The 19,279-nt window shown below is 40.9% G+C and overlaps 1 protein-coding gene across 1 annotated transcript; it reads left to right on the top strand.

The window, feature by feature from the left end:
- Positions 1-8,829: 8,829 nt before the first annotated feature.
- LOC146438971 (serine/threonine-protein phosphatase 4 regulatory subunit 3B-like) lies at positions 8,830-18,940 on the top strand. The gene is given in 12 exon segments (XM_085054272.1): positions 8,830-11,402; positions 11,405-11,943; positions 13,218-13,295; positions 13,500-13,613; positions 14,001-14,117; positions 14,314-14,445; positions 15,126-15,228; positions 15,651-15,809; positions 16,483-16,652; positions 16,995-17,134; positions 17,575-17,749; positions 18,323-18,940. Coding segments are annotated over 12 exon segments (2,073 nt in total). The 5' UTR covers positions 8,830-11,158; the 3' UTR covers positions 18,425-18,940.
- The last annotated feature ends 339 nt before the right edge of the window (positions 18,941-19,279 follow it).

The following is a 19,279-nucleotide window of genomic DNA, read 5'->3' as shown; positions in this document are numbered from 1 at the left end:
TTTAGGACTCTTTCATGGGTGTTGCAGGAGTCACATGAGTAGCTTTCCCTGGAAAAAAACTAGGAATGCACCTGCTGAAATGCTCCAAGTTGCTGTGATGTAATTGTGCCCCACAGAATGCTGTCAGTCAGATCCTGTGCACTGCTGAGCCTCTTCTGCAAAGCACAGAACTCTGTCCAAGGACCCTTGATTTGGACAAACAAGACTTTTCAGGTCTTGCCCATAGGGAGCTCAGACATGAGGATTTTCTAAGCAGCACAGTCTGTCATGCTGCACATTTGGCCTTAAAAGCAATTCTCTTTTTTCTTAGTTAGGATGAGAGCAAAGAAAGAATTCTCAGCCCTGAGGCAACTCTTCTTCCTAGGAATGCCTTTCCTAGGAAAATGGCTTTCCTTGTGGTAGGAAAATTCAGTGGCACAACATAACTCTTGATGACTTTCTAATCATTAGCAAAATTTTGATTTTAAAACTGAGTATTTTTGGTGTTACAGACAATTTTTAAAAAATTTTCTTCTTATCATTATTCCCACAGTGGTTTTTCTCTTCACTCCCTGCCTTGTATTGTCACTAGTGAGGATAGATTGGAAGGAGTGTATCACAAGCTTTTGTCTGGATTTACAGGGTGCTTGTATTCAACACACTGAAGCACCCTGATCTGAAACACTTAAAATTTGGAAGGAATAATGTTGGAATGATGCATGTGTTTCATTGTAGCTGTCATGCTATTTCCAAGAACTTCAGTCTTAATGTCCTTTTATTGCAAATGATGTAACAGAATTACTTTGACTGTGTAATTAATGCCCTTTTATCATCATGACACAGAGTTACCACAGGATGATGCTGAGGAGATTTAAGGTGATTTTATCGAAGTTTTTGTCTTCTCTGCAGTTCATCACTGTGAAACACACATGAACCGCAGGAGCAGCTGCCTCCTGGGTTTAGATAAAAACAGCTTATACCCTCTGCTCAGCTCATGACATTTCTAGACTCAAGCTGGATGATAGATGCAAGGGGAGGCTGAGAAGGCAGAGAGAAAGTGGAAACTCAGGAAACAAAATACAGGTTCAAAGCAGTTTCATTTCTCAACAGAGATTTTTATTGACAACACTTAGGGGTTTTGACAGCATGGAGTTCTTTGCACAGGAGGAGCCCAAGTTATAGCTCAACAAACCTAGTACTGTAAAGCAGAGCCAGGGAATCATACTCTTTTGATAAAGTCTTTCTGTGCCATTTCTATGTGGTAAAAAAACCCATCCTTATTCTGTACAGAAAAGTCATGGACAAGGCCTGTTTGTGATGTCTTCATCTGCCATTACAGCTACTTTGTGAGAGATCAGTCTTGATCAGCTGGAGGGTTGTGCTGAAGAAGAACAAAGGGTAAAAAGAGAAAAACTCTTGCTAGAGTTTTTATTGTGGCAGAGGCACATGTGTGAATGTGTGGTTTTATTTGTTTGGGTTTTTTTCCATTGAAAATAGCTGCTACAAAAGGCCCCTCAGGGCAGGAGCTGTTCCAGTGCAGAGGCAGGAAGGCTGGTGGTTTCTGGGGGAACCCCCAGAATGGAGCACTAATGGTGTGCACATTTCAGGAATTTTAAAAAAATGAATGAGATTTGGCAAACTTCAGTGCAGACCACATGTACTGCACAGTGTTGATTACCTAGTCTTAAATATTTTCTCCCATAAATTGTCTAGTTTTGCATCATCACTCAAGTATGTTGCATGATCATCTAATTACATAGTGAGATGCCAATTAGTAATAATGCTACAGCAGAACATCACAAGTCCATTTGACATGCCTTTTCCCACTGCAAACATTAATTGTTGGCATTGTTTTTCTCAGTGCCACCACCACTGTCTGAGTGACAGCAGTTCGACTCACCAGTTTGATATTTCTATTGTGTCTACACAGAAAAAACACTGGGAAAGACCACTTTTGATTTTAAAATCAGCACTGCAGGAGCTCCTACGGTGTGCATGTGGAGTTAGAGCAGAAATACTGCGAGGAGCAGCACAGCTGAAGGCAAGTCCAGAGCAAACACTCAGTTTCTTGGGAAACAGTTGTGGGAAGCACTGAAAAACAGACTTTGCACACAGGATTATTGGCATATGCTTTGAAAAGAAGGTAAGATTGTTTGGTTGAGGTGTCTTTCCCCTTTAAGCAAATAATCTATTGTGTCCTGAAGTGCCTTTATTTCCAGTGAAGAATGCAAGCATGGTTCTAATGAGTAATGATGGGGCTCTGAATCCATGTATGTCCAGGAAATAAGCAGATTATCTCACTTGTGTTTGTTCTTTCATCCTTTTCTCTTTTAGTTGGGATATGCTTGGGGCTTTTGCTCAAATATACTTAACTGTCAGCATAGGATGCTGAAGGATAAATGCTGTGTTATTATTGGGATGAGCTTGTGGACATTTTCATTCAGCTGCTCACCAGCTGCACGTTACAACAGCCAGTTTATTTCTGACATCCTCACCAATTCCCATACCTCAACACTGCCTTGATATCTACAGTTTAAACAAATCCTCATCTCCCTTGCTTTTGGTGATATACCAGAGAGGGACCTTGGCTTCAGACAGAGCTTCTACATGTCCCTGTGAGACAAATCAAGCTGCTGAACAAAAGACCTGTGGCTTTATTTTAAAAAGAATAAAAAAGAGGAAAAAAAATGCCACTCAAAAGACAGTCAGAATGCAGATTGCCAGTGCTTTTCCACTTGTTTCTCAGGGGTGAAAGCTCACTTCCTCCCCCTGTGTTAGTCACCCTCCTTAATGTCTGCTAGACTCAGGATGCTTGGATGGCAGCACTGTAATGATACTGGATTTATTAGGTCACTGGGAGGTTTCCTGGCAGGCAGCATCATGCTACATTAAGAAACTTCCTGAGATCTTAATAAGAAATCAGTAAATTGTTTATTTGCTATGGCTTTCCTTTCATTCCTCTGATTAGAGAGTATTATTTCATAGAAGCAAGTTCTGCATATTGCTTCTCAGTCTTCTGCATTTGTGTTTAAAAGAAACTAAAATAAACCTAAAACCCCAAAACCCCAGCAGCAACAACAAGAAAACAGGAAAACCTCCCAAGACACCAAAACTCAAAGAAAACCAAACAAACACCACCAACAACATAAATCAAAGGATGACATAATTCTGATTTATGTAAGAGAAAAGAAAAAAATAATAATTACAGAGTTGTCTGTGCTGCTCTGCATACATCACTTGGGAGCAAAGTCAGTTATAAAATATGTGGTGTTTCATAATTACCATTTCTGCCCCAGGACCAGCTCTGACCCCTGCAGGCTCAGCACAGTTTGGGTGATGTGCAACAGCTGGGTTATCTACCTATACATTTTCCCTCTGGAATAAGGCATGGCCAGTAGAGAGTTTGCTCTGAATCTACCAGAAGTCGATTCTTTTGCCAAGTGTTGACAGTATGTTACTCTTTCCAGTTGTATGGCCTTGCCAGGATGCTCACTGCATGTGGGGGAAGTTCTGAATGCTGGCTACAGCTCAGGTGGAACCACCGAATTTAATCATTTACTCAAGTGAAATGAGAAATTATTTGTATGATTAGTATTTTAAGAAAATATATTCATTATCTTTCTTCAAAAAGCTGCTATGGAAACACTACTTCAATTCTGAATTTAGTTCTCAAAAAACACAGCTCTAGGGCTTTAGCCTAAAGACAGCCCAGTGACACCTAAATTTATAAATACTGAATTTTTCATTGTAAATCCCCTTGCCAAAACTCAAGTTTTCTCCAATTCTGCTCTCAATTCTTACATATAGATCAGGCTTAAGCATCTATTCTTATAATTTTCAGCCACCTCAGTTGCTTTCCTGATCAAAACCCATGAACAGGATGAACAGCTGTAGGCTGACCATGGTTTTATTTTTATAAATAAACCCCACTGCTGTTATCTCTTTGTATATTTGTATATTTTATATGATAAAAATAGATGTTGGCACTTGAGGGGATTTTGTGCTTATTTGTGTGTGTATAACATCTGATTCTCAGGCCCTAGGGACTCTCTGCTACTACAGTAGTATAAGGGACCTTTGCATATTACTACCTCATTCTGATGGATTGCCATAAAAAGGCTTGGCTGTAAAGAAGGATCAATTCTGTTCTGCTGTTAGTGGGAATTAAGTAACTGTAAATGAAAGAGAATCTCATCTTATCTTCAAATTTGTGTGGTCATTAAGAAGGGTTTTGGTTTGTTTGGTTTTTTGGGGTTTCTACTTCTGAGGATGGATTCTCACAGACTCTACCATAGCAGCCCAGATCCTGCAGTCCTGTGCCTTTTGCTGGGTCTGTACAGTTCTTTAGGAAGAATAATTTTCTAGCAGAGAGGATGAAGTTTTGTAAACTCATGGTGGTGATCACTGCTCTCTAGGTATCCAAAGTCTGTGTTTATAACTGAATGTGCCTTGTCCTGCAGAGAAGACAGGAAAGCACTTCAGTGCTGGTACCAATTACACTCAAAAATGGCTTTGAGTGGCCTTGTGTGTTGCAAAATTTCTTCCTAGCATTGTGCTCTGTTGGCTGTGGTTAGAAGCAGTGTTTGGCTCTTGGGATATTACCAAGTGGTCACTGCAAAGCTGAAGGATTTAAGTGGAGCAATCCTTCAGGCTGGCTGGCAAAATATGAGATGAGAAAGCAACCAGCTTAGATTTATTTCTATTTGGATAAAGTTGCTGCAAACAGACTAAGTATTGGAAACTGGATTAGAAGTAAGGCAAAGAAGTGTTACCATCTGGCTGTTGGTAGTTACATAAACCTTTGAGTGTCTGTAGAAAGTGCTTCTCCACATGGTTCGAATCAGCCTTTATTTTCAGTGAAATCAGCTCACAAGTACTGCAGTTATTTGTTATCATCCCAATAGATGCTTTCCCCCAGGTATCACTTCCCTGTTTTCTGCTGTGGCAGCTTGACTGCTGCTAGGTTAAACCTGAGTCCCCACACTCAAAATTTGCAAAGGTTTTTTTAATATATACTGACATAAATTCAATCACAGAGAAATGCAAAATGCTAATCACTGAACACCTCCCTGAACAAAGAGAACCCCAGAAATCCAAAGCCAAGCAATGTTGTTTTAGTAATTTCCCACATACCTGCTCTGAGAGACTAAAGCACATTTACTGAGACACTTGGAGTTGAATTCCTCTTTTTGTCTTGAACTTAATGGCAGTCAACACTCAATATAGCAGATACAGAGAGTGAAGTAAAACCAAGCTACCAAGTTTAGTCAATAAATTAATTTTTCCAGTAATTTGATGCATTTGACCTCTGTTTTCTAAACATTCTTTCATGTTGATATTAAATATACTTCCACTTCTGATAGTTGTACTGAAGCACCTCTCTCAATATTTTCTATGAATTAAAATCTCTAAACCTCTCCATTTGCAAACTTGATCCAACATTTTGCATGGCTAAGATACAGATCAGTTTACAATATCTTTTTTTTTATCTATTCATATACAATGGCATTTTTAAAGAGAGAAGTATTTATTCAATGCTTTTTGTGTGTTTCAGAAGAGCCTTGTGTTGCCATCAGGGAGCTCATTATCATTTTGATCATAACAGTGATAACCACTTTCTGTCTAACAACAACAGCTGGCCAGAGTGTTTTATGAGTATTCAAATGTTTTTTTATAAAAGTACAGAACAATGATTTTCATCGACTTTGCATTGTTTTTTGTCATCTTTCAGAGAGTATTTCAGCTCATTTCATTCACATTTGTCAATCCTTAATTTTGAAGAAAGGAAATCAGTGACATTCTCTGTTATGGATGTAATGAGCTGACACCATTCAGAGAACCAGCACATCAGAGCTGCTCCTGGAGAGCTATGCAAATCCTTCTGAGCATCATCATTCATCAACAAAAACCAAAACAATCCTGGTTTTGAAGACATTTCTATACTCCCTGATTTCACAAATTTCCCACACAAACATCCCACAGTGCTTTAACTGCTGACTGTCCTCTCAACTTTGGAGTTTTATCAACAATCAAGGAAAACTGCTGACTGCGTAATTCATCCACTTTGTGAAGATGTTTAGCAACTTTGGGAAGAAAACATTATTGTTTTGGGTGAATGCATATTTACTTAAACAAACTGGCAGCTGGATTGCCAGAGTGAAGCAAGTGCAATTCTTCCAGAATCCATAGTGCACTCAAACCAGGCAGAAGGTTTGCTCCTGCAGGAATACTGTTCTATCTCCTTCCAACATGCCTTGTTTGATGTGTTACTCTGGATTCAGGCACTTTGAAATCACCTTGTTTTACAATTCACTTCAGTGTTGCAGTATCTTAAAGTCTCAATAGTGACCTTTACTTCTGTTCTTTATTCTGCTTGTATATGCCCAATGTACTGTTTGAAGGATTTCCTTTCACAAGGCTCTGCATGAACCAAATGTCACTCAGTTCTGGGAAGCTGCCCTTGTCACATTGTGCTTGTGAGGAATTCTGTGTTGTCCTCCATCAGCACCACAGTGGAAGATACCCATGAAAGCTCAGGATAAGAATATCAATACTCTCTGGCAAAATAACCTGAAGTATAGGTGTTTCAGTCCTGATAATCCTAATCGTCCTGATCTCTGTCCATGGTCATGTTTTGGGAGTTTACTTCTGAAAAATGGTTTTTTAAAAAAGTTTGTTTTCTAGAACTGAAACTTTCTTGGGGGGGGTTCCCAGAAGACCTCTGGGGTCAGAGTATTGAACACTTTTCCCTCATTTTATGGAAGAATTCAGGTGACTAGTGCTGACTTCCTGTAGTGCCTTGTGATAGGGCAGTGAGAGGCATCAGATTTCTGCACTCCTACTGTCCATGCACCACACATCTGGCCTTCCCTTGAGGTAATGATCTCAATATTAATTCATTACTCATGAATACTAGGAGAGAGAATAAAAGGGGCAGTGGAAAGAGGAATAAAAAGATTAATCTGACAAGATTTTATAGGGAAAAAAGTTTATCTGGGACAGTCTTTCTTGGGAGCAATGAGCAAGCAGCACAACAGCAGGTGCCATTTCAAGCTCATGGTCAATAAATTCAGGGGATTACAGTTCAGAAGAAATCATTTCAGCTGCTTGGGCACCTTGCTGTGTGTTCCATTAATGGCAATAAAACGATATTTGCTGTATTAGTGGCTCCCTAGCTGGGAAGGCTGGTCACACAGGCAGCAGCCTTTGAAGAGCAGCAACATGAGAGGGTGCTTGGAGAGTGGGAGGAAGATACCAGAGATTTAATGACCTGAAAGTGAAGCATTTGAAATATAATTACCTGAAGAACATTCGTTTTTCTCTTGTGATTATGTTTGAATAATGAGGGCTGCAGTACCTGTAAAAGAATTGGAAAGTAAAAACAGCCAGGGATTTGTTTTCTTTAGTTTCAAGCAGGGACATGATTTGAAGTGTAGTATTTGATTTAAGTGGTGTCTCTCTGAATTTGAGAAGAAAACAAACTGAAATGTGTCTAAGTCAGATCTAAGTCACAAATCCCTTGTGTCTAGATAGATGTACCATTAGCTCATTTCAAGGTAGTTGTTTTGATTCATTCCAACTGTGCTGTGCAGGAGCCACAGAAGCACTGGGCTGTCTCACCTGCATGCACTTGCCTTTGGGTTTGATTTTTAATAAACCACCCTCATGCATCTCAAAGGAGGAAATTATATTTGCTATGTGGCACTTGGACCCCAGACTGCTTCTCTGGGAGGTGAGAGGGCCCAGATGGTCAGAAAGGATGCATTTTACAGGTTTTTGTCTCTTCTCTGGCTCAAAGCATTTCACCCACCATCACCAAGTACAGTCTAAGCAAAGAGCAGATTTTGAATAAGGTGTGGGTTGCCCAGGGACTGCTGTGCTGCACAGCCAGTCTGGAATTGGCTGTAAGATTGGTTTAATTATATAAAGTATGCTGTTCTGATATACTAGGGTTGCTAAACGACCGAATTCCCAGAGCAGAGGTTGGTCTTTAAAATCGAATGTCTGAAATCAGCAATTTAATTAAAGCTTTAGTACTTCTGGGAAGGGTTTTTTGCTGTAGGCAGAAGGACTGGGTTTACTTTGATCTGATCATTGTTCCCTAAGCATTGACTTGCTGGGAATAATGCAGACTGAGTATCCTCTGCATCCCCCGTGAATTTCCTTCAGCTGTCCTGCTCATGTCCCAGCTGTGTCCTGGAGGCTCTGACAGCAGGACACCCATCCTGCCTGCTCTCCTGCTCTCCCATGTGCCATGTGGGTGAAAAGGTTCTCCCCTAGCCTCACACATCTGTAGCCCAACCCTCTTCTCTGCACAGCTTTAGGAGGCTGCAAACTGACAGCAGGGAGTGTATGATGGGGATCTGCTGGAGACTTACATGTTGTGTTCAGTGTGCACCAAGAGCAAAGTAAATTTTTTCCTTCAGAAATAATTGTCTGGCATAGATCCCTTTCATTTCAAAGGAGGATGATGCTTTTCCTAGGGAGCCATAAAGGTTGAAACAGGTTATTTTAAAACTAAAGCGTTTTCATCCTCAGTCTGCTCCTAGGTGCCACTCAAATAAAAAAGGCAGAAAGTGTGACATGCAGGCTGCTCAAAAATGGCACCTGTAAAACCTCCCAATCTGTTTAATTTAAAGGCTCTTCTGCCATTTGAATGTAATACAGTGCTGCTTTAAGACTGAGCATTGGAATTATTTTTTTAAAAATTCCAACCTCTTTCCCAACAGACCCAGGAAAACTTTTAACCACTGTCACAGAGGCTGGAGGCAAAATTGGTAACTACAGTTTTCTGGAAATGTGCACGTTCTTTAACTTTCTTTTCTAGTACATCAGAAACTTTCACCTATTTTTCTGTGCCAATTCAGCATCTTGACATGTTGTCTCTTTTGCAAGAAGATAAACTTTATTGTACTGTGGCTTAATACAAAATAATGAGCTTCACTAGTCTTACCCAGCCTTGCCACAGGTTTCTGTGCTTGGAATTTTGTTAGACTGAAGTGAGAAGGTTTTCTGCCTGAATTCACCTGAATGGGCATCCACCCCAACATTTGCTTCCTGTGTCTTTTTCTGTCAACCCTGTTTTGTTATAATTCTGCAAAAATGCAGAGAGAGAAAAAGATCCAACAGATTCAATCAGGAGAGATTTCAGTGTAGAAATGCTTGTAGCTAGAATTTATTCAGGGCTCAGATCATGATGACTAAAAAGAAGGGAATGCAAGGGATTTTTCTGAGGCTGGAATGTGTGGGTTTCTGGAATTTCTTATTCTGGGTAAGAATGATTAATTGTGGTAATAATACAACTAGAGCACTCCAGCTAATGATAACATATGAAAATATCTAATGAAATTATAGTCATGATAATAGATGTTGAAGGCAGCTTAGAGGCTCTTCTCTGCCTTCCTCAGTTCCTCAGGGTTGTATGTCTAGACTCAGCAATCCTCCTTCTGTTAAACATGTTAAGAGGGTCTAGAATGATGCAAACTCCTTTGCTTTAACAGCAAAGACTGCTGAACATCTCTGTGTTTCCATGATGTTATCTAGCAGGGCTGGCAGGGGTTATTCAGGTCCATTTTGCCCTCAGTCCTGCTTGGCAGATCACACAGGCATCATGGCATTTGGAGCTCCTGCAATAAGGGCTCTACATCTCTTTATCTCCCTCACAGTGTCCTTCATCTCTCTTCATCAAATAAATGCAACTGCTGGACTCTTTTTGCTGATTTTCTCATGCAGCAAAACCCCTTGAGCATTGCTGGGGAAGCAGTCCATATGACAGTGCAGAAACAACATAGTGAATTCCATGTCTTGCATTTCTTTCCCTTTAAGAAATTCACTGATTTTGTTTTTAAAGCAAGTTTAAAAATATTTTCATTTTAAAAAATGTGTTTCTGACTTATGAATACACAATGACTACTTGCTAGATGTTGTAAAACCCTTCAATGCTTTTCCTGGAAGGTACCTGCCAAAATACTGAGCGTATTCAGAGTTTGTATTTTTTACTTCCCCATCTCAGCAGAAGACAGACCAGCCCTTCTTGATATCTAGTTGCAGAGGATCAGGAAAAGAATAACATTAGTATTTATCCTCTGAATAGAGTATCCTCTGCTCAGCTAAAGCTGACCTTGGATTCTAACAGTGGTTTTTGTGGCATATTTCTGTGTTGTTGCTGTTGGTGTGTTCTTTGCAATGGTAGTACTGGGGAGATGGTACTCTTGGTTTCCAGCAAAGAACAGTTCATAGCTCTTAGTACATGCAAGACCTGGTGAATGGACTCCAAAAAAGCCACTTACATCCTTTAATTCTCTGATTATGCATTAAAGTCTGGGGATGGAGCAGACCCTTGATGGGCCAGAAGACAAGATGATCATGATATTGGACAGAAGAGACTGTGACATTTCAGTAAACAGGTACGTGGGAATAGAAAGATCAAGAAATGTCTTGCACTTGGACTGCTGGCTGCTGAAGTATGTTTTAAATTGTGACCTCTGCTTCGGTGAAGTGTGTCTTTTTCCATCAGCAGAACTGAAAGCTCTTTGCCAGAGTGGAAAATGCCAGTGGAAAAGCTGGTAAGGAAAGCTGGTCTGTGTGAGTGTGGGGGGTATAGCTGTGAAGGCCTTTGGTCCCAGATCAGGTGGTGTAGAGTGACTCCAGAGTGGCTTCTGGGTGGTTGGGCAGGAAAGTTTCGTTAACATTTAAACCCCCTGCATCCCCTTCCTAGCCTCTCTCTTCTGAAAAGCCCAGAGCCCTCTGCTGCAGTGCTCCAGCTGGGGAAGTGTTCCACCATGTTTCCATGATGGCAATTTCATCAGTTTGGTTAGGAAGGGACTTGAAAGCTCATCTGATTCCAATGCCCCTGCCACAGGCAGGGACACCTTCTACTATCCCAGGCTGCTCCAAGCCCCATCCAGCCTGGCCTTGGACACCCCCATCCAGGGATGGGGCAGCCACAGCTTCTCTGGGAAACCTGTGCCAGTGCCTCACCACTCTTAGAGTCCAGCATTTCTTCCTAATATCTAATAAAAACAGCTTAAAGCCATTTCCCCTCTTCCCTGCCTGCCCTTGGGCTGCCCTCTCCAGCCTTCTTAGAGGCCCCCAGCAGGTACTGGTAGGGGTTGTAGATGTTCTAAAAGGTCAACGGCAAAAAACATCCGTTGGCCATGTGCCATGACGTTTGGTGGTCATGAGCCCAACATTCTGGAGTCTGGGGGTTGGAGGGAAGGACCAATCAGAAGGCTCTGGTCCAGGTGACATCATAATGTCTGCAGAACACCTGAGGCAGTTGGAGGGGCAGAGCAGCAGAAGGACAGCGCAGAGGGAGCTCCTGCCTTGCTGCCCTCTTGTCCCCTTTGGGTGTTGGTGTCATTCTGTGGAAGTCATCGAGGACCTTCTCGAGTCAGAAGAGGAATACCTAGAGAAATGGGTAGAATTAGCTGTTGGATGGACCTTCCTGAATGTGAGCTCCGCAGACTTGCAGAGATTGCAGACCTGGTGACCTCCGTCCGCCTCTCACGTGTCCGTAAGGAAAAGCTAGCACTAGCCTTGAAGAATGAAGGCTATATTCCAAAGCTGATACAGCTTTTCCAAGTCTGTGAGAGTGTAAAGAACACAGAAGGGTTGCATCTTCTCTTTGACATTATGAGAGGAATTTTGTACCTGGACAAAACCATTCTGTTTGAGGTGCTGTTTTCGGATGAGTGTATTCTGGGTGTCGTTGGATGCCTTGAGTATGATCCTTGCTTAACTCAGCCAGGATGGCACAGGGAATTCTTGACCAAAACAGCAAAGCTTCAGGAGGTTATCCCTGTAGGAGACCCTGAACTTAGGCAAAAAATCCGCCAGATATTCAGGGCACAGTACATTCAGGCCATCATCTTGCCTAATCCATCCGATTTTGAAGAGGGTTTTCTTTCTACCCTCGCTTCCTTCATCAGCTCTGGCAAAGAGGACATTTTACATGCCTTGCAGGTAAGTGCTTTTTAATGTGGCTTACATGGCATCTGTATAGGCTGTGGTTTAGAAATGGTTTACAGCTGGTGAACGCTGTGTGAGTTAATCACAGGCACTTTCATTTGCACAGTGTTTTGAATGCTTTCCCTTATTCCTGATCCCTTGGATTTTGTGTTTTTGAAATGATAAATTTCAGGTGAGTATCTTAATACTTTTGATGGGCTGTAAAGAGATAAAGTCCTCCTCTTTGTCAAGGTTTTTTCAAAACCTTTGGAACTGGTTTTGTGTAAGTATTTAGGGAACAAGCAACTTCTGGTACTTTGTATCAGGGACATTTATTATGCTGTGTTTTCCATGTGAAGGGGTGCAGAGAAATGGGTGGAAAGAGACAGCAGAAAGTGCCCAAACCCCTTGAGAGATGATGATGTTCATCCTGGGTTTTTTGGAGTCTGAAGCATGGGAATAACTGAAATGCTGTACAAGAAGTGAGTGTTGTCTTAAATGTCCTTAAGTATCCCTTAGCAGTAGAGAATGTGGATCTGAAAAGCAAGTAATAGCCACAAAAGTTTCCCGTCTTGGCAAAGCAGAGTGCCTGCATGTGGGAGAGCTGGTTTTGTTGTAAGATTCAGGAGAATGTGGCTGCAGCCAACTTATAACCTGTTCATCTAGTCTCGCTTGTAGAGGTGGACTGAAAAGATGCTTTGCAGTGCTTCAGATCCAAAGGAGGGAAACTGATCCCCATGGGATATTCACAGTGTAGTATGAGCAGTGCAGGTACAACAGGGTCACAGCTTTCTCTTGGTTAGCACTTTTTAGGTCAAAAGTGTACCAGTTGCTTCCCTGGGAATTCACGTGCAAAATGCGACGAGGGAGTCTGAAACAGATTAGAACTGTCCTTTTCTGTCCTTTGGATGTGGGTGTGGGTGTGGGAAATCCCACAGGGACACCGTGGGGTTGAGCAGAGCTGCAAAGCATAGGGGTAGCACGGCAGAGAAGGAAAGGAAATGTCACACTCTGTAGAGATGCATTTAGGGATCAGCTTTAGGGATTATTCCCTGTGCCCAGCTTCAGCTGGGGCTCTGCTGTCCTGGAGCTGCTTGTGCAGCACAGAAGGAGTGCTGAAGGACTGGAAATGATCCTGCTGGATGTGAGCTCCAGCATTTGCCTTCTTTGTGGTAAAAATAATGACAGTGTGGAAAGTTTGGCTTTGTGCAGCATGGGATCCTAGAAAAATCATGTTTTCACTTTGCAGAGGCACTGTGTAAGTTGTGCTCTTTTCATGTTCTCCGCAGAAAGATGAGGAATTTTTGCCTGAAGTTTTTGAACAATTAACAAATGAAGCTACAGCTGGAGAGCAGCGACGTGAATTGGTAAGTCAGTAGTCCTTGTGGTTCCCCAAAGGCTTTAAATGAGAGGAATGAAGTGGAAAGTGAAACTGTTCTGAGAGTTCTGCAGTCTTGGAAGTACTTGTGGAGAATCAGCCAGTACACCCCCTGGTACAAATGCTAGCTGTTTCCTCCTTTCAGAGAGTTTTCTGACTCAAATACACAATATTATTTTCCCCTATACACCAGATGAAGTTTTTCAAGGAATTCTGTGCCTTTTCTTTGATGTCACCTAAGACAAGAGATGAATTTCTCCAAACTTTGGCAAAGATGAGAATTCTTCCCACTCTTGAAATACTAATGGTAAGTGGAAACTTAGAACTGATATTAATAAAACTAGGAAAGTCCACAGCCATATAAAATGAATAAATTGTGGATAGCAAGTATAGAGTATTAATAAAGTCTTAGATATTCAAGCAAGTAGGATGTTGTGAATGTTTCCAGCCTAAATTAGGCTCTCAAATTCAGAGAAAAAGAAAGCCTTGTGTCCTTTCTAAAGGAGAAAAATACTACAGAAAGGATTTGCCTGGTTCCTTGTTGTTTTCTGTAACCATATTATTGTGTTTCTCATGAAAATTTTTGTAACAAAACGTTCTCCAGACTTTAAACTGCCTCTTCTTTGCAGCTTCAGATGATAATAAATACCAAACTTGATTTACTCTAACAAATTAATCTCTCTTTTTTAATGAGGGAATGGACGATCTGCAAGTTCAATCTTCTGCTACAGATATATTGTCTCATCTAGTAGAGTTTAGTCCAGTCATGGTCCAAGACTTTGTAATGCAAGAGGCTCGGCAGAATGACTATGTAAGTAAAAATGGTTTGGACTTTGCTGAATGTACCAGTTTTCGGGCAAACAGGAAAATAACCAGCCAAATAAAGTCTCAATTTCTGTCTTCTGTTTTAATTTTTATTTTAAAATTGCAAAAAGTGGGGAACTCATTCTGTTCTTGTGAGCAATTACTTTGTGTTTTCTTTCTTTTTTTTTTTTTTTTTTCTGCAGGATACCCAACTCATCATTGCGATCATTGAGCAGATGACCTGTAGTCCTGACCCTGAATTTGGAGGACAAAATCAGTTAATGGAGATTTTGTGCACTCTGATCGATCCAGAGAAAATTCTGGTCACAGCCAGTGTAAGAGAACTTGAATGCAGAAGACATGATACTATTTTGGCAAACTTAAAAGCCTGATATTCTCTATTGCTATTATTGTGGGCAGAGGATAAAAAAAGATAGGGTCTTTTTATTGAGTGGAGTGTGGTCTGATAGTGACTTTAAATAAGCAAAATATAAGCTAATTTTGCTAATGAAAGGTATCTGTTTGGAGCATTGTGTGGATATTAAACCACACAGTCCCAGGTATCAGTGCCATTGCAATGTCTGACCATAGCGCTCTCTATCTGGATGATAAATCCTGAAAGATTTTAATAAAAATAAGATATCTTTTTAAATAAAAAAAGATTTTAATTTTTTGTACCAGAATACCTGTAAAATGGTTTGCAATTTTTTCTGGGCAAAAGTAACTGCATTTCAGAACTGCATTTCTTGACTTGGTGAAGAACTTTGAGTCATTGGTGTTTTTTCCAGTATGTATTTGCATCCATGCTGGGGATTCTTTTCAAGATAATTTGGTTGGTTGGGTGTCTCACAAATTTTTCCAAAAATAAAGAAATTGATCTTGTGTGTGAAGACAGTGCTGCAGACCCAAAGAACTCGGTAGAATTCTTTGTAGGCTGTTTCTTCTGTTACTGCTCTTTTTTATTTAAAAGATTGTCTGTGAATGCCAGTGTTTAATGCAGTGATTGTTCTTTTAGAATTTGGAATTATTTGAATTTCTGGATATCTTCTACGACCGTTACATTCATGTAATTACTGCACCACTTCTGGCTGCTACATCGGAAGAATGGCATGAAATAGGTAATGACAATTTTAATTTTTTTTTCCCCTTTGAAGGGACTTACAGTCCTGGTAACAGCAGGAGCCCTGTGATGCCTGCTGGGAATATGCTTACTGCAAAGAGGAATTTCATAACCCTTTCTTGAAGCTGTGAATGCTGACATGGCTTGATGGTGTACTTTGTAAAGATGCACTTCCTTGATGTTTATTGTGAATCATGTAGAAGTTTTACTAGTCTAATTTTAAAGAATATTTGCTGTAAAGGCAGAAAAGCTGCAGTTGTGTTTGTTATTTTGTTCTGGCCCAATGTCCTGCTTCCCAAAGCAATCCAGTGAAACAAAAATCCACTAAAAATATGTCAGGAGCTGCAGTAGCAACTGAGTACATTGACAGTGCATTATTTATCTTTTTTGTACAACTTGAGGCATTAATTTTTCTTGCAGATAATTATCAAACAGCAGAAATACTTGCCTCAGTTTTGGAGCTACTGTCTTTTTGTGTGGAACGGCACAAATATCACATGAAGATTTACATTATCAAGAATGATCTGCTAAGAAGAGCACTGCTCTTGATGAAATCCAAACACACATTTCTGGCCTTGTGTGAGTATGGAGCTGGTTTGATTTCCTTCTTCAAGGGCTTTGTGTGTCCTGTGTGGAAGGTGTACACTTGAACTCAGAATTCCTGTTCATTTCCTGTGTTTTACTGGCTAACATTAAGTAATTTGGAAAAAAAGAGGTGGCAGCTGTCTGTAAGCACAGGCTGATGCAGTTTCTGGTGGGTGGTTTGTTGTCTCTTTTGAAATTTAAAATCCTTTCAAGTCTTCATGACAGTAAGGATCCTTTGTAATCAGGTTTCTTGCCTCATTTCAGTGGAAATGGTGTCCTTTCTCAATAATGTAATAATTCCTAAATCTGGTGCTCCTTGTGGAGAGTGAATCAAATTCTGTGAACCAGGATCTTTAAAAACTCAGGGCTGGTTCTGGGAGAGGAACAGGGAAAAAGCACTAGAGGGAGTTAATAGTCAAACTTCATGCATGCTGGAGTGTATTGCTGCTGGACTTGAGAAAAAAATCCATGGTCCCTGATGGCCTTCAAATACCCAGGAAAATCCAAGAAAGAAAGAAAGAAAGGTGACCTGGCAACAAATGGTGCTTCTGCACTCTGGAGGTGCATCTTCCTCTTGGGATAACACCAGGTTTTTTCATCCCTCCACAAGAAGGTGAGAGCTCTGGGCATGTGGCTGTTGAATGCTTGAATGTCATTCTTCACACAGGTTCTCTTCGCTTTCTGAGGAGGATAATTGGCCTGAAAGATGAACTTTACAACCATTACATCACTAAGGGAAACCTGTTTGAAGCAGTTGTGAATGCCATGTTGGATAACAGGAATAGGGGCAATCTGCTCAAGTCTGCCTTGATGGAGCTGTTTGAATTCATCCAAAAGGTAAGCTCAGCAGCAGCCTCAGCACTGACACACCCATGAACTCACAGGGCAAGAGGCAAAAGGCAGCTCTCTGAGACAGCAAATATCCTGTTTTAATGGAAGGGTCACAAATGGAACTGGGACATTGCTGAGTCTGTTGTCCTTTTCGAAGGGAAGTTCAATAGTTCTTTCTAGATCTCAGCTCTTTTCTTAAGAATCAATCTGGTTGCTTCCCAGTTGTTCTTGACAAGAATATTTTGGCTCTCGACAAGGAATCAGTTACTTTCCAAGATAAAGTTAAAAGCTTTCTGACTTTCTGCATGCGAACATTTCAGACTGAAACCTTGTTTTGTTCTTATTCAGGAAGATATTCAGTTGCTTATTGCAAATATAGTTGAGAACTTCTCTGATGCACTGGAATCTGTCAAATATATTCACACATTCCAGGGACTGAAGACAAAATATGAGCAAGAAAAAGCCTGGCAAAACCAGAAACAGAACAGGTATGGCCCAGTTTCTGTCTTATGAGGCTGCTGGTCTACAGGTCTGCTGCTTGGTTTATAATTTCCCAGAGGGCAGCAGAAGCAGGTGGCTGGGATTGGGGTTGGTTTTCATTCCTGCTGAAAACTTCTTGGGTTAGAGTAAACCCCCATCTGCCTTTCTTTCAGTTGAGCTGATGTGATCAGTAGATTAAGTGTTCCATTCAGAAAACTCTCAGCTTACAAAGAGCAGAATCTTGCTTAGTCCTTCTGAGTTAGGACTCAGTCTGCCTCATTATCACTGGGTATTGGTGAAGCTAACAGTGAGGGTGGAAGCAGGGATGGAGCTGGATGGCTTTGTCCAGTGAACTTAATTCATTCTAAAGCCCTGGAAGCCATTTCTGACCTGGCTGAGTCTGAAACATCAGGCAAAGCTTTAATCACTTGTCCTATGTCTCCTGCAGTGTCCCCTCCATGTTGCCTGGTGAGACACTTGTCAAAGAAGCGATGGTCTTAGCGGAGGATGAAGATCCACAGTCCAGGAAAGGTGGAGAGAAGGCAGCTCCAAAGTCACCAGCAAGCTCCAATGGCTCCTATCCAACCTACACACCCCCGAGCACAATGGTGACAACCTGCAAGGTGGGACACAACCTGGATGGAAGCTTCTGTCCTCGTGGGACAGCAGAGCAGCCTCACGGGGCTTTACCAGATGTGGTGTGGCACAGTCAGCAATAGCCTTGGGCAGGGGATCTTAGTTAGGGGTAAATTCACCCAAACCCCTGTCGAGTGAAACCCTGACTAGTTTGGGCTAAGGCTTGAAGGAGGATCAGGTGGGACTGCAGTCTCTTGCTAATGTGGTGGGCACAGGTTAATTTTGCCTCTTCTGCATGGTTGAACTGTTGCCACTCCTTGGCTTTCCTCCCTGCCCACCTGCTGCCCTGTGTGTGTGAGACACAGATGGGATTGCAGGTTTTGGAATCTGTTCCCCATCAGGGAATTAATAAGTGTTTTTAAGCAGGCAAAATGCAGGAAGTGATACCTCTTTTGTGCCTTTTACAGCTGAGCACTATTTGAATCTTAGCTTCCAAGCAGCTACAGAAAAGTGTAGCAGGAATTTTACTGCCCACCCCAAAGACTTAGGGGCAAAATAGATGCGCAACATATAATTTTTCAGTGTGAGAATTTAGTGTTTTACCTTTTTCTAACTGGCAGAGAGGTCTATTTGAAGTATTTGGTTATCCTGATGATGAAGATGATGAGACACCTCCAAAGAAAAGAGCTCACCTGGATTCCCAAAGGAAACCAAAATTTTGAAACAAGAACTTTTATCATGGAGTTTCCAGTGCTGCAACTGTTTAATGTTAAAATACGGAACCAGCTGCAATCCATCACAGAGATGTCTCTTGTAATGTTTGTTATTTTATAATAATAATGTAATGTAGTAGTAATATATGTTTGGAATAGAATAGAATAGAATAGAGTATAGTAATAGTATATAGTAACATGTTAGGTCCATTTCTTCTGGAATAGTTTAATGTGAAGCCATTTCTATGTTATGGAGTTTTAGTTAGTTTAGGTTTGTATTAGTTTTAATTGTAGCTCTTATTTGGAAAAAAATGTGCTTTCTGTATAGATAATATAAGATCGTTTATTCCAACAAACAACTTTATTTTGTATTAAAAATCCCAATGTAGTTGTTTTGCACCATTTGTGAATATGTAGCAATATTAATGCTGAGCTGTAAAATGCAGGAATTAATATTGACTCTGTAATTTCATAAGATGTGTTATTTGTGAGTACTATTTTAATAAAAAGTTTCATGAAACTTGACTGGGTGAGTTTGCTTCTTTTCCTGTGAGTAGCAGTCAGAGATGTCATGCTGTGTGCAAAGGGCAGCCTCTCTCTTGGCTTCACTTTCAATCTGTCAAGACCAAGCCAGTGAAGGGTTTTAAAAAGATTTCTACTCTTTTGAAACTGAATTGCAGGTGACATCTCAAACTTTGCAACTAAAGGAACTATTTTTGTTTAAAGTTGCATTATTTTGGCAGATTTCAGTGTCTGGTTGTATTCTCTAGGCTCTCAACAGCCACATCCGTGAGTTTCCAGCATTCTGGAAAGTCAGCATTCATGGTGTATTTCCATGTAATTTGAAATACTGATATATAAAGT

The sequence above is a fragment of the Lichenostomus cassidix genome, chromosome 3 (genome assembly GCF_008360975.1).
Source record: "Lichenostomus cassidix isolate B80296 chromosome 3, HeHo_3.0, whole genome shotgun sequence".
NCBI lineage: Eukaryota > Metazoa > Chordata > Aves > Passeriformes > Meliphagidae > Lichenostomus > Lichenostomus cassidix.
The sequence above is the reverse complement of the archived record's forward strand: the minus strand, read 5'-3'. Positions and strand labels throughout refer to the sequence as shown.